This window comes from Mastomys coucha, unplaced genomic scaffold, assembly GCF_008632895.1.
Source record: "Mastomys coucha isolate ucsf_1 unplaced genomic scaffold, UCSF_Mcou_1 pScaffold3, whole genome shotgun sequence".
NCBI lineage: Eukaryota > Metazoa > Chordata > Mammalia > Rodentia > Muridae > Mastomys > Mastomys coucha.
Window position 1 is genome coordinate 47,938,355 of NW_022196909.1, and position 11,571 is coordinate 47,949,925.

General features: G+C 60.8%; 2 protein-coding genes across 11 annotated transcripts; one reads left to right on the forward strand and one right to left on the reverse strand.

Annotated features, from left to right (window-relative positions):
• Smim29 (small integral membrane protein 29) lies at positions 1 to 1,950 on the forward strand. Of its 2 annotated transcripts, XM_031347826.1 has the most exons (5): positions 1 to 97; positions 998 to 1,177; positions 1,338 to 1,363; positions 1,506 to 1,611; positions 1,711 to 1,950. In XM_031347826.1, exons 2-5 carry the CDS (start codon positions 1,067 to 1,069, stop codon positions 1,774 to 1,776), a joined length of 309 nt encoding a protein of 102 aa, XP_031203686.1. In that variant the 5' UTR covers positions 1 to 97; positions 998 to 1,066; the 3' UTR covers positions 1,777 to 1,950. The 2 variants fall into 2 exon arrangements, with proteins under 2 accessions (XP_031203686.1, XP_031203687.1); XM_031347827.1 differs by lacking the exons at positions 1 to 97; positions 1,338 to 1,363 and having other exon boundaries at positions 993 to 1,177.
• A 96-nt stretch (positions 1,951 to 2,046) lies between these two features.
• Hmga1 (high mobility group AT-hook 1) lies at positions 2,047 to 9,633 on the reverse strand. Of its 9 annotated transcripts, none has more exons than XM_031347820.1 (5): positions 9,522 to 9,633; positions 5,648 to 5,822; positions 4,685 to 4,768; positions 4,172 to 4,222; positions 2,047 to 3,279 (listed from the first exon to the last, which is right to left on the reverse strand). In XM_031347820.1, exons 2-5 carry the CDS (start codon positions 5,780 to 5,782, stop codon positions 3,226 to 3,228), a joined length of 324 nt encoding a protein of 107 aa, XP_031203680.1. In that variant the 5' UTR covers positions 5,783 to 5,822; positions 9,522 to 9,633; the 3' UTR covers positions 2,047 to 3,225. The 9 variants fall into 9 exon arrangements, with proteins under 9 accessions (XP_031203680.1, XP_031203676.1, XP_031203683.1 ...); XM_031347816.1 differs by lacking the exon at positions 9,522 to 9,633 and adding an exon at positions 9,009 to 9,142; XM_031347823.1 differs by lacking the exon at positions 9,522 to 9,633 and adding an exon at positions 9,009 to 9,141 and having other exon boundaries at positions 5,681 to 5,818.
• Positions 9,634 to 11,571: the final 1,938 nt, after the last annotated feature.

Genomic DNA, 11,571 nt, shown 5'->3' on the forward strand with positions numbered 1-11,571 from the left:
CCCCGCCTTCTCTCCGGGTTCTTTGATCACGCGCTGGAGGGCTCTTCCGGGGCCGGAGCCAACCCGAGGTGTTGCTGTCAGGGCTGCACGGCGGGAGGTAAGGCACGGCCGGGTTGGATGGGCAGCCGAAGCGTGCCCGCACGGAGCAGCTTGGGGTGCCGGGTTCCGAGGGACCCAAGCAGGCATCGGCCTCTCGACACCCTCTCCCCAGCACCCCTCCGAGCCTCCCTCGCAGCGTGGAAACCTTCTGCTGCCCGGGCGGGCCAGCATCCTAAGAACGGCCTCATACCTTTCCGGTTCTGGCTTGCCCGCCTCAGCTTGACACTGGGCGTCTCGCAAAACTGACTCTCGGACATGGGGCAGTTATAGCCCGTACCGCTTCCTCTATCAGGGAGTCCCGGACGGGAACTTGGGCCATCTCGATGCCGCCGCCCAGGGATGATCTCGTGTCTGTAGATGGGGCGATCCTCTCCACGTCTGCCTGACAGCCCTGGCCGGGAGGGGAGGGACTTAGGCGGAGCCCCGGGTGTTCTAGAGGCAGGTGACCTCATCGAGACTAGATGCTGTCCATCTGTACACAGTGTCCACGCTGGTCTCTGAAACCGATGCTGCGGACCGAGGATAGGGTTGCACCGAGGACAAGAAGGGTGTAGGACGCCGGCCCGCGGCTCCTAGCTCACAGCGTGGGAATGGAACCAGAACCCCTTCCCGTGACCCTAACTCACCCCCACCGCAGTGCAGGCTCTATTTCTTTCCCTCCATTGAGCCGTGCACCTGCCCCTAACCTTTCCCAAGCGAATGTTTACCGGGCATCTGAGCTAGGCCACACCCTCTTGTTTGTAGGCGCTGGGCAGGAAACAAGCAGGCCCGGCTGGCATCTGGGCCTGTCCTTGGTGCTCAGAGCCACGGTTGCCTGAGGGTCATCTTAGGGCCTCCCCATATCCAGACCTGCTCGTCACCATAGGTACAACTGATAACCGTCCTTCCTCCTCCCCAGGGGAGGCGTCCTCCCGAGGCCACCACTGCCCATGCAGCCCATCCACTCAGCCATCTGGCTGCTGATGTCATGAGTAACACGACAGTGCCCAATGCCCCCCAGGCCAACAGCGACTCCATGGTGGGCTATGTGCTGGGGCCCTTCTTCCTCATCACCCTGGTCGGGGTGGTGGTGGCCGTGGTAAGGAGCCCTCGTATCAGACTTGCTTGGGGCGGCTGCCGGGTGGGCCTGGCTTGGTGGCCACAGCATCTCAGCTGTATAGTAAGGGTGTGGAAGTGGGTCCCCAGAAAGAGCTGTGCTCACCTCCCCAGCCTCCACAGCCCCGTGTCTTCTGTTACAGGTAATGTACGTGCAGAAGAAAAAGCGGTAAGTGTCCTGATTCCCTGGTGACATAGCCTTTACCCTAGCAGAAATGGTTTCCTTTCTGGCCCAGTGGTATCTCTAGTTTGAGGGGCCAGATAGTGCAGGGGTAGGGTCCCGGCTCAGCCCCGCTCTTCCTGTTCCTCAGGGTGGACCGGCTTCGCCATCACCTGCTTCCCATGTACAGCTATGACCCCGCGGAAGAGCTTCACGAAGCGGAGCAGGAGCTGCTGTCTGACGTGGGAGACCCCAAGGTGAGTACATTTGTGCCTGAGAACCATGTGGCAACAGGAGGCCGGGCCTCACAAGTGCTTGGCAATGGGGAAACTGCAGCGTTTTGCTCTTTCGGACAGGTGGTCCATGGCTGGCAGAGCGGCTACCAGCACAAGCGGATGCCCCTACTGGACATCAAGACATGACCGCCCGTGCCCCACCTCTTGCCACCCACCCAGATAGGTACCGGGGCCTCTGAGCACCTACAGCTGGCCCTGAGCCAAGACGACCAGGCACTGATGGGCCTTGCTTTCTCTAGCCTATTTCCCAGATGTATAGTTGTATTATATATTTTGTAAATAAAACTTTTGTGGCTTCAAGTTACCCTTCTTGGGGTAGACGCCATTGCAGGGTGGGGCAGGTGGCTGGAGGCAGCACTTTTTACCGTATGTGATTAACCCTCACACCAGAGACTGTTCCAGAAAAGGCTATTTTTTTATTCAAGTAACTGCAAATAGGAAACCAGAGGGGAAGCCCCAGGCTGGGACAAATCCTGGCCACCGCTCCCCAACAGAACAAGGGGAGGTGGTCCTACACCTTTTTCCCATCAAAGTGGGCCTCCTTCCTCACTCTGCTGCAGCATCCATGGGGCAGGACCCCATCATCCCTAGTGTGGGGTAGGTGACCAGCCTGCTGTGCCCCAGCCCCCCCTTCCCCAAGAGTGTATTGTGGGGGGTAGGGGGAGAATACAGGCAAAATCAGGAGGATGAACATCTGGCGCTGGTAGCAGCAGCAATGGTGGGTGTCTAAGAATGAACATTGAACAACAACAAAAAAAAAAAACAACACAACCGTCCAGAGGTAGTTTGTGAACAGAGGAAAGAGGGAACCAGAACCTTGGGGGGCAGGGAGGAGCGAAAAGGATGGGCAGCAAGGCTAGCTCCTTAGTGCCCGGCGGGAGGGAGGCAGGAGCTGCCTAGAGTGTAGTGGGAGGCTTGTTGGTGCCCCTCGCCTTAGGTGGAAGCGAGATGGGAGGTAACCCATCTGTCTCGTCCCAGGTGGGAGCAGCAAAGTGGGTGGAGCCAACACCATCCTACTTCCTGTAGTCCAACCAAGGGGCTCAGCCGGCCCAGTGCAGGAATCTTGGTAGGGTGGGGCGGGAGGGGCTGAGAAGCCCACCTGGTGACACTCTGGTGGGGCACATGCTGGGATCTAAGCATCCCCTGCACTGATGTCACTGCTGCTGCCAGGCCAACCAATGGGGCTTGTCAGAATGAGATGGGGCTGAGGCCCCTTAAGGCCAGGGAATGCTCCCAGGACCCTCAATGGGGAAGCCAGGAACAGCAGGGCAGAAGGGACCGGCAAAACAAAGCGCCCAGAGAGCCTTGGCTCTAAGGGAGGTGCACGCGCAGCAGGCAAGGCTGCGGCTAAATGGGAAGTTAGCCTTGTCAGGAGGGGGCAGGTGTGTCGGGGAGGAGGGCACAGGGACTGAGCCAAATCCTGCTCCCGTGGGTGCCGCAGAGCAGAGCCTGCAGCTGGTGCCTGGTGCGGTAGTGTGCAATGGGGGCGGGGAGGGGCCTGGGAGCGGGGTTTCCAGTCCCAGGGGATAGCTAGCTGCTCCTCAGAGACTAAGGAGCAGGCGGCACTGCGAGTGGTCACTGCTCCTCCTCCGAGGACTCCTGGGAGATGCCCTCCTCTTCCTCCTTCTCCTGTGGGAGGCAGAGCAACTCAAGGACGGGCCTTCATTCTCAGCCAACACCCCTCCCTCCATCTCTCCCTCCCTCCCAGGCTCTCCTCTGCAGAAGGGGGATGAGTCAGGGCTGAGCGTGTGGGTGACTCAGCAACCTCCACGCCGCTTTCATTCATAAAAACGAAGGATTTAAAGGCAGGAAAAAACCACACACACACTTGCTCTCACACACAGGCCAGACCCAGTGCCTGGCCTGGGCCTGCCAAGGAATAGCGAGCTCTCCAGAGAAGGGGCAGAAGGGCAAGGGACAAGAACCGGAGAGCTTTGAGGCGGCACAGGGCAGGTGTGGGGCTGGTTCTAAGAAGGCCCCGGGGTATCCAGTGGTTGACCCTTCTTCCCAGGGTGGGAAGGAAGTTATGTGCCCGCCTGAGGGGACCCACTCACTGGGCGGGAATGTTAGGGCCCCACGGGCCCCACAGTGCCAGGCAAACTCCAAAAACAACTAATTTCCTGTTACTCATTCCTGGGGCCAAGCCAGCAGGGCCCCCCCCAGCCCCTCTGCTAAGGGGTGGCTCAGCTCAAAGAATGACCTTGCCCCAGGCAGCTTAGAAACAGGACTGGCATGGTGGCACGGTGGCCCCCTATGACAGGGTTTCCTATTCAGATCTTCATTTCCTGAACTTTCCATGAGGGTCCCTAGTCAGGGGGGTATGGGCACAGGACACTTTCTGAGGGCCCAATGGGGTCCCAAAGCGCTTCTCCCACAGCAGGTCCCTGAAATTAGGAACTGCTTTTCTGGAGACGAGGGATCTCTGAAGAGGAGGATAACCCTGAACATGTGTGACAGGCTTCATGCCCACCAGGGCATCCTTGACCCACCCCTCCACCCAGCAAACACCATGAGCACCTACCAGTTTCTTGGGTCTGCCCCTGGGCTTCCTCCCTGGAGCTGTAGTGGCTTTCTGAAGGGGGTGGGGGTTTAAAACAAAAGCGTTAAGTCCAAAGCGCTGAACAGAACTCAAGAGACACCAAAGCCCAGTGACAGGGGGACGGGGCTGGCTCTGGACAGCCCAGGACCCCAGGAGCAGGTCCACCCACCCAAGTCCAGCTGCTGATGAGTGGCCAGCCCCTGCCCCTGCCCCCACCCAACATACAAGCACCCCTCCCCACCTCACGAGTGACTCAGAGGATATGAGTCGTGTGACTCTGGCCCTCCCCACACGCATGCACGCGTGTCCTCGGGATGAACGAAGGTGACATTCTGTGACATTCTCAGCCCAGAGCTGGCACAGGCCTTTACTCTCTCCCTCCACCTTGCCCTTTTCAGACCTGAGAATAATCTCTTCCCCGCTGCCCTGGGTACCCCACTTTCCACAATTAGCCAAGACCCACAGACGCTCCCGGCATCCCCGCAGGAGCCTCACCCGCGTCTTGGCGGCGCCCTTATTCTTGCTTCCCTTTGGCCGGCCCCGAGGTCTCTTGGGAGTTGGCACTTCACTGGGCTCCTTCTGCAAAGCCAGGGAAATGACAACAATTAAAAGCTGTGCCAGCCCCTAGGAGTCCGTAGAAGGTGGCAGCAGGCACACCTCGGAGACTCCACAACTTGCCTGACATCCCCACTCTCATCCAAACACAGAACCCTCTCCCCACAAGGAGGCCAGACACACCAAGGACACTGGGCCCGCAGGAGCCTCTCTCCCACGACAACCACCCGCAGCTAAGTTCCATCATCCATCAGACTTTCCCAGCAGGGACACCCCATCCCCCCAGAGCCTCCACGTCCATCACAGAGCCAGGGTCTACGTAAGGTAAATAAGTAGACATCTACCCAGCCTGGCCCACCTGACATGGGGAAGTGCAGAAATGGAAAGACCAGATGTCGAAACCCTGAGGGCAACTGGACAAGAGTCTGATTATCTGTTCAAAACCATGTACAGCTAGCTGTATAACCGGTCAGAGCCTGCTGCTGTCTGTTGTTCCATTCTGACCAGGGCAAGTTTAAAATAAAAAAATATACATATATATTTTTGGTTTGTTTTGAGACATGGTTTCTCTGTGTAGCCCTAGCTGTCCTAGAACTCACTCTGTAGACTAGGCCGGTCTCGAACTCAGAAATCCGCCTGCCTCTGCCTCCCAAGTGCTGGGATTAAAGGTGTGCACCACCGCCCGGCTTAAAGAATATTTTTAAGACAGGGTCTGGTCTTCCTGATTCTCCCACTTTTCTGGGTGAATGTTAAACCATGGCTGGCTTCACCATGACCTTAGATACCAAGGTGAATGCCTTTGGGCAGTGAGCATACACAGGGATACACATGCGCAGAGTCAGCTTTGTCCGCCCCCTCCAACCCCCACCCCAAGCAAACAGAAGGAAAGCTTAAGACACCCACCTGACTCCCTACCAGCGCTGTCCCCGGACTCACCGGAGGCTGCTTGCGTGGCCTACCCCGGCCTCGCTTCTCTGTGCCATCCTTTTCCTGCTTGGAGGCCAGGGGCTGGCTGGACTTTGAGCCCGACTCGCTCATTCTCCTTCTCTGTGTGTGGGGCAGCACTGAGTGAGTCTGGCTGAGATGCAGGGAGACAAAGTAACAGTTAACACAGGTGTGTTCCCTCCACCCCCCCAACACCTGGCCAGGGTGGCCCGAGAAGTACAGCCAGCCCAGACGCTGTCCCCGGAGATCCAGACGCCACTGTGCCCAGTCCCAGAGCAACCTGGGAGGGTCAACCTGGGGCAAGTGGAGGCCATTCTTCACTACCATGCCCCTTAGCCAGGGGCTGGCACAGGAAGTTCGGAAGTCCCAGACCCCAGTCCTGCCAGGGCTGCCACCCAGCAGCTGCAAGCCTGAGACCCAGAGCAAATGCCAGAACCCACCACATCCTAGAGACGAGTGACTCCACCCGTCACTCAGGAACTTAGGCCAAGGGCAGATTCTCAATAGACCCTTCCAAGCAAGACTCTGGGTAGAAGTCTCTTATCTGAGGTCCACACTGTGTGTGTGTATGTGTGTTGGGAGACAAACTGCCACAAGAGCCTGTGCCCTGTATTTAAGAGGTCTCTTTTGGGGGACTGGAGAGATGGCTCAGTGATTAAGAGCACTGACTGCTCTTCCAGAGGTCCTGAGTTCAATTCCCAGCACCCACATGGTGGCTCACAACCATCTGTAATGGGATCTGACACCCTCTCCTGGTGTGTCTGAGGACAGCGCCAGTGTGTTCTACTCTCTTTTGGTCAGGCCGAACAAGAGAGCCAGCAAGTGTCCCCCTAGCCACATGCCCAGGAGACGCTTCAGGCACCAGCACAGCCTGTCCTTCACGAGGGCAGGAGCCCATCAGAGAAGGTGCAGGAAATCAGGCGGCGGCAGCCATGGCACCTACAGAGCTACCTCCCTGCCACTACTGAGGACCACGAGTCCCCTCCTGAGCTAACTGAGGATTGATCCTACGACCTCATGGTTGCTGGGCAGTGTGCTCTTATCACGCAAGCTGCCCACCCCCCCAAACCTACTCTTTCCAGATTTTGGGGCAACTGGATAATTTTGACCCAATGACAGGAAAACATTTTGAAGACTTGTGATTTCTAAAACCCTTAACGGTTTCCTACTTCTCAAGCATCAAGAGACTCCAGATGGTGTGGACTCTTAATTATTCTATTAAGACATTTCAAACTCGAGACCCCTTTAAACAGGGTGGCTGGGCTGGCTCCCATCATTAGCGGCTTGGCCTGTTCCCTAATTACAGGCTGTGATTAGAACCTTACGTTACACCACAGGTCCCCTTCGAACCAAACATCAAGATTAATCAGCTAATGAGCGCTGACCTCACACCGAGGTCTGCTGGAGGCCCTTCAGAGCGGGCTCGTGGGGGGTTGGGGGGGTAAATCGGCCCCAGTCCCAAACGCCACGCATGCATCCAGCTTGCCTGGACATCCTGCCCCGCCTCCCGGACAGTTTTGCCACCTGGTGCCTCCCCAATTCTTGCCGCCAGGGACTCTAACCCACCTGCTCTTCCCAGTGCCCCCAATTAAATTAAGTTTAGAGTCCCTGTCCAGCGAGGCCAGGAAAACCTCATCTCGTCCACCTGTTTCTGAACATCGGGAAGGCCTGGCATGCCCAAGTCACATTTAGGGGTCCAAGCCCAACTTGCCTCTCTTTGAACCTCCAGCCCGTCCCTCACACGGGTGCACACGCTGAGACTCCTCAACGTTTAAGTAACTACGCAAAGACGACCAGAGGAATAACATCCTGGCAGACTTATTGTTAAAAAGGCTTTTTTCTTCTAACCCCCTTTTAAATAGCCCAGAGAAGACCCCTGAGCAGCCCAAGGTCACACAGCAACTTGGTAAAAATGGAGGTTCTGGCGGAATGCATACAGACCGCCACTCTGTTTACTGGGAAGCACGGTAGGACCCTGGCGCCCTCGACTCCAGGGTGAGGAGGGTGCCTTCGGCCTGGCGGTTGTAGGCCGGCGCTCCCAGGAGGTAGGGCAAGGGGGAGGGGCGCAGAGCCCTGCAGGCGCGGGAAACGGCGCACCCCGACCACATGCACCGCCACGCGGGTGCGCCCGGCCCCACTTCCTGCCAGAGGGGGCACCCAAGCCCGCCTCGGGGGCAGGAAACCTGGTGCGAGTCGCAGGAGGGAAAAAAAAAAAAAAAACCCTTCTCCCTCCACGGAAAACCAAAAACGGGGGGGGGATAGGGGGGGTAACAGAAACGGGGAGTCGAAGGGACTAGTCCTAACAGAACCCAGCAAAGCAGAGGAACCAGTTTGTGGGGGCGGAGGGCAGGCCCGGCCCTGGGGGCTGAAGAGGCGCGGGGCAGGGCCAAAGGTGTGTGTGGGTGAAGCCCCGAAACCCAGGCCCTCGCGATCCGGCCTCGTCCACGCACAGCAGCACCCCGGGAGAGGCCGAGGACAGGCCAGGGAGGGGATCTCGGGGCTCCGGGCCCCTCCCCCGCACTTCTAGAACTTCCCCGGCTCGGGGGAGGGGGGACGCGCGCCCACCTCCCGCCGCTGCGCAGCGCGCGCCCCTCCCCGAGGCCGGGCTCGGCGAGCGCGAGGTGCACGGGCGCCGCCGGGTGCACAAGCGGCGCTCGTCGCAGCCGCGCGCCCCCCTCCCCCTCCGCGCGGCCGTTTCCCCCCCCCACACCCCGGGTGTGTGTGTGGCTGGGGGGGCCTCCGCACCTCCCAAACGCGAGTCGCGGGGAAGCCGGAGGACGCGGCGCCCCGCGGACGCCCACCCCGGCCCCGCCGCCTGCGCGCACAGTGCGGCCTCCCCTTTCCCCGCGGCCCGCGCAAGCCCGGGGCCTGGGAATAAAGCGGGGCAGCGCGCGCCGCAGGCCCCCCGGGCGCGCCGCGGACACTCACCGCGAGCTCCGCAGGCCGCCGGCGGGGCGCGCTCGGGGCTGCCGGGTGCGGCGGGGCTGGGCGCAGGGCACCGGCCTGGGCTCTGCCTCCGCCTCCGCCGCTGCCGCCGCTCGCAAATGCGGATCTGAAACCCGGAGAGAGGGCAGAGGCGCCGAGACCGCTGCGTGCGCGCCGCCCGGGCCTCCCCGCCGGGGATGTGTGTCACATCCGAGCTGGGGCGAGGGAACACGGACGGATCCCGCTCCCCCGGAGGATGGCGAGGGGCAGGAAGCTGGGCACGGCCCGTGCGCGGCCTCAATAAATAAGAACGTGATTAGATTCTAGACCTACAAGGAAAGAAGGGAGAGAAAAAAAAAAAAAGAAGAAGCCACCCGAGCGGCGGCGAACTCACGCCTTCTTGGAGCCGCGCCAACACCAGAAATAGCCCCGACTCGGAGTCCCAATTAGAGGAGCGCAGCCCCGGCTCAGGGGAGCTTAAAAAGAGCGACCCAGGGGCAGGGGGGACGGGCCCGCCCGCGCCAGCCGTGTCACAGGGGGCGGGGCCATGCAAATGAGCCCGGGGATTTAAAAGGGCGGCCGCCCGCCAGCCGCCGCCGCGCGCGGGTAGCTAGCCCGTGCCGCGGAGCGTGTGCGCGCGCAGGAGCGCGAGCGCGCGGGCTACACCGGCGCGCGCGCCGACGGCCCTAGCCTCTCCCGCTTCCTCAGAGTGGCCCAGCGGAGGAGGAGCCGCGGCCCTGCTGTCCCCGAGTCCCCCGCGGACACACCTCTACGTGGGCTCCGGCCTCGCGGGCCGCGCGCCCACGCCTGTGCCCCCGGCCGTCCGCGCGTACCCTAGGCGGCCTCCCTCCCGCGGCCAGCACGCCGCCCGTCCCCCGCCCCCTCGAGCCCACGTCGAGGGTCTCGCCTCGGCTTCCCTCTGCCGCCCAGCAGGTGACTGGCGTGTACGTCTCGGGTGGCCCCGCTAGGCGCGTTGAGAGCGCCCGCCTGGGCTTGTGCAACCCAAACGTGAAACTTGGCAGCCGCCGCCAACGGTTTAAATCTCGTAACGGCCGCCCCCCAGGTGCAAGCTTCCGAGGAGCCGAGTGATTGGCCGGCTCGCCGGGGACCCCGCAGGGAGGAGCCACGGGGTGACCCCGCGTGGTGTCGAGGAAGCACGAGGTCCCTCTTTAAGTGTGATCTCCCCGGCCCTGGTACCTAGTAGTTAGACCGGGGGGCGCCTGGAAGCCCCTTGAGGGCAGGCAGGGGTTCGTGTTTCCCGCCTCTGGGCTCAACAAAAGACTTGTTGCTGGGCCGGAGGAAGCCAAAGTGGGAAGGAAGATGGCGCGCGGGGAAAGCAGGCGGAGAGGCGCGCCCTGCAGGCCGGGCGCGGGCCCTGGGACGCACCTCCCCACCTCGGTTCCCCGAGTCGGCCTTTCCACACCTCTCGTGATGCAGGGAATTGCAATGCGGGCCCAGTGACACACGATCGTGACTCATAACTCTTGTTCCCCTTCCTCCGCGGTCAGCCCTCTCCTCGGGGGGCGCGCGGGCCCGGCGTGCGCCCGGCTGGAGGCGGGGTGGGAGCTGGGGTGTGGGGAGGCGGGCCTCCCAAGTTTCAGGAATGCCTCAGGAATGTTTCCGGTGGGGGGTGGGGAGCGCGGCGGGCCCAGTCATCCCCCACCCACCCCCACCCCCACCCCGACCCTCTCCACCGGCCCTAGGATGGCGCCCAGGGCGCGGGGCAGCACGTGCTCGCTGGGGGTGGGGCGCAGCGGTCAGGCGCGGGTGGCCTGGGCAGCCCCGCGGGTCCTGAACTAGGGTCCAGGTGACCCTCCACTCCTGAGGTGGCCCAGGAGAGGGAGGAAGTCACGGAGGGGCGTGCCCATCGGGTGGAGGGGAGCCTAGGGCGCCGGGGCAGTCTGGGGGAGGAGCGGCTGCCCCTTTGTGTGCAGCCGCTGTGGGGGCGGGGCGGGGTGGAAGCGCGCCGCGCCCTCCATCTTTGTGCCCGAGTTGGCTTTGGAAGGGGCTCGAAGTTGCTGCGGGCTCCGGGGAACCTTCGTGGCGAAGCGAGGTGTGGCCGAGCCAGCTACCAACTCCCACCAGCAGCACCAGCACGTCGTACAGGGCCACAGCCAGCAGCTTAGGCCACTAGGCCCTTGCCGTGGTCTTGAAGAGGGAAAGTTTGCGACTGGTCCTGCAGGCCCTTTTCCCCCCAACGTGGTGGTGTCGGCCCCTGCGCGTGCACCGCGTCTGACCTGTGCAGACCAGAAAAGGACATCCTTCCTGAATGGCCTTCGGGAAACCTTGGTCAATTGCTGGGCCCACTTCTAGTAAACGCACTTGGTCTCGGCTTCTCTTCATCCTGGTTTTGCTCGCCGGCTTGCTTTGTATCTTGCGTGTTGTTTTCGTAACTTGTGTGTGTTTCTGTAAACTACCCGAGACCCTAGATGTAGAGAGATGGAAGTAAAATCCCAGGGCAAACTAATACAATAGTTTGTCTCCCTCCTGCCCTGCCCACTCCTGAAATACAAACAGTTCCGCCCACTGACCCCCGAGCCATACCTCCATGCCTTGTGCTTTCCGGCTTGCACGTGCCCTGGATCCCAGTCTTACTTTTGCTGTAATATTTAAGCATAAGAGTGAGTGGGGTTGGGGGTAAGGAGTCCTGTCGAACCTCATGACTGTAAAGAAAGAAAGAAGGCAGAGCAGGCAAAGGGCAGCTGTGAAGTTGAAAACGGGCTTTGACTTCCAAGTTCTTGGGTACAGTGAGGGAAAGAGGTCCTGTGCCCTTTTAAGCTTGGACTTGGGGCAGGAACCGAAAGACCTAGTAGGAGCTGCAGGAAGCACTGGTTAGTGGCCTAAACAGGCCCAGGCCTTCCTTGGAACTGGAGAGTGCATGGACTGGGTACAGAAGGCAAGTGGGGGTTGAGTTCTGGGCCTGAATCTAAGTCATCTTCCACTTTCTCTCAAGGGCA

What these genes read in the sequence shown, in the direction of transcription:
- Smim29 (XM_031347826.1), top strand. Translation starts at nt 1,067, where the DNA reads ATGAGTAACACGACAGTGCCCAATGCCCCCCAGGCCAACAGCGACTCC. An exon ending in TCGGGGTGGTGGTGGCCGTG is followed by an intron (nt 1,178 to 1,337) that starts GTAAGGAGCCCT and finishes CTTCTGTTACAG; the next exon opens with GTAATGTACGTGCAGAAGAA. An exon ending in TACGTGCAGAAGAAAAAGCG is followed by an intron (nt 1,364 to 1,505) that starts GTAAGTGTCCTG and finishes CCTGTTCCTCAG; the next exon opens with GGTGGACCGGCTTCGCCATC.
- Hmga1 (XM_031347825.1), bottom strand. Translation starts at nt 5,782, where the DNA reads ATGAGCGAGTCGGGCTCAAAGTCCAGCCAGCCCCTGGCCTCCAAGCAG. An exon ending in CAGCGCTGGTAGGGAGTCAG is followed by an intron (nt 4,769 to 5,647) that starts GTGGGTGTCTTA and finishes CTGGCTTTGCAG; the next exon opens with AAGGAGCCCAGTGAAGTGCC. An exon ending in AGGGCGCCGCCAAGACGCGG is followed by an intron (nt 4,219 to 4,684) that starts GTGAGGCTCCTG and finishes CCCTTCAGAAAG; the next exon opens with CCACTACAGCTCCAGGGAGG.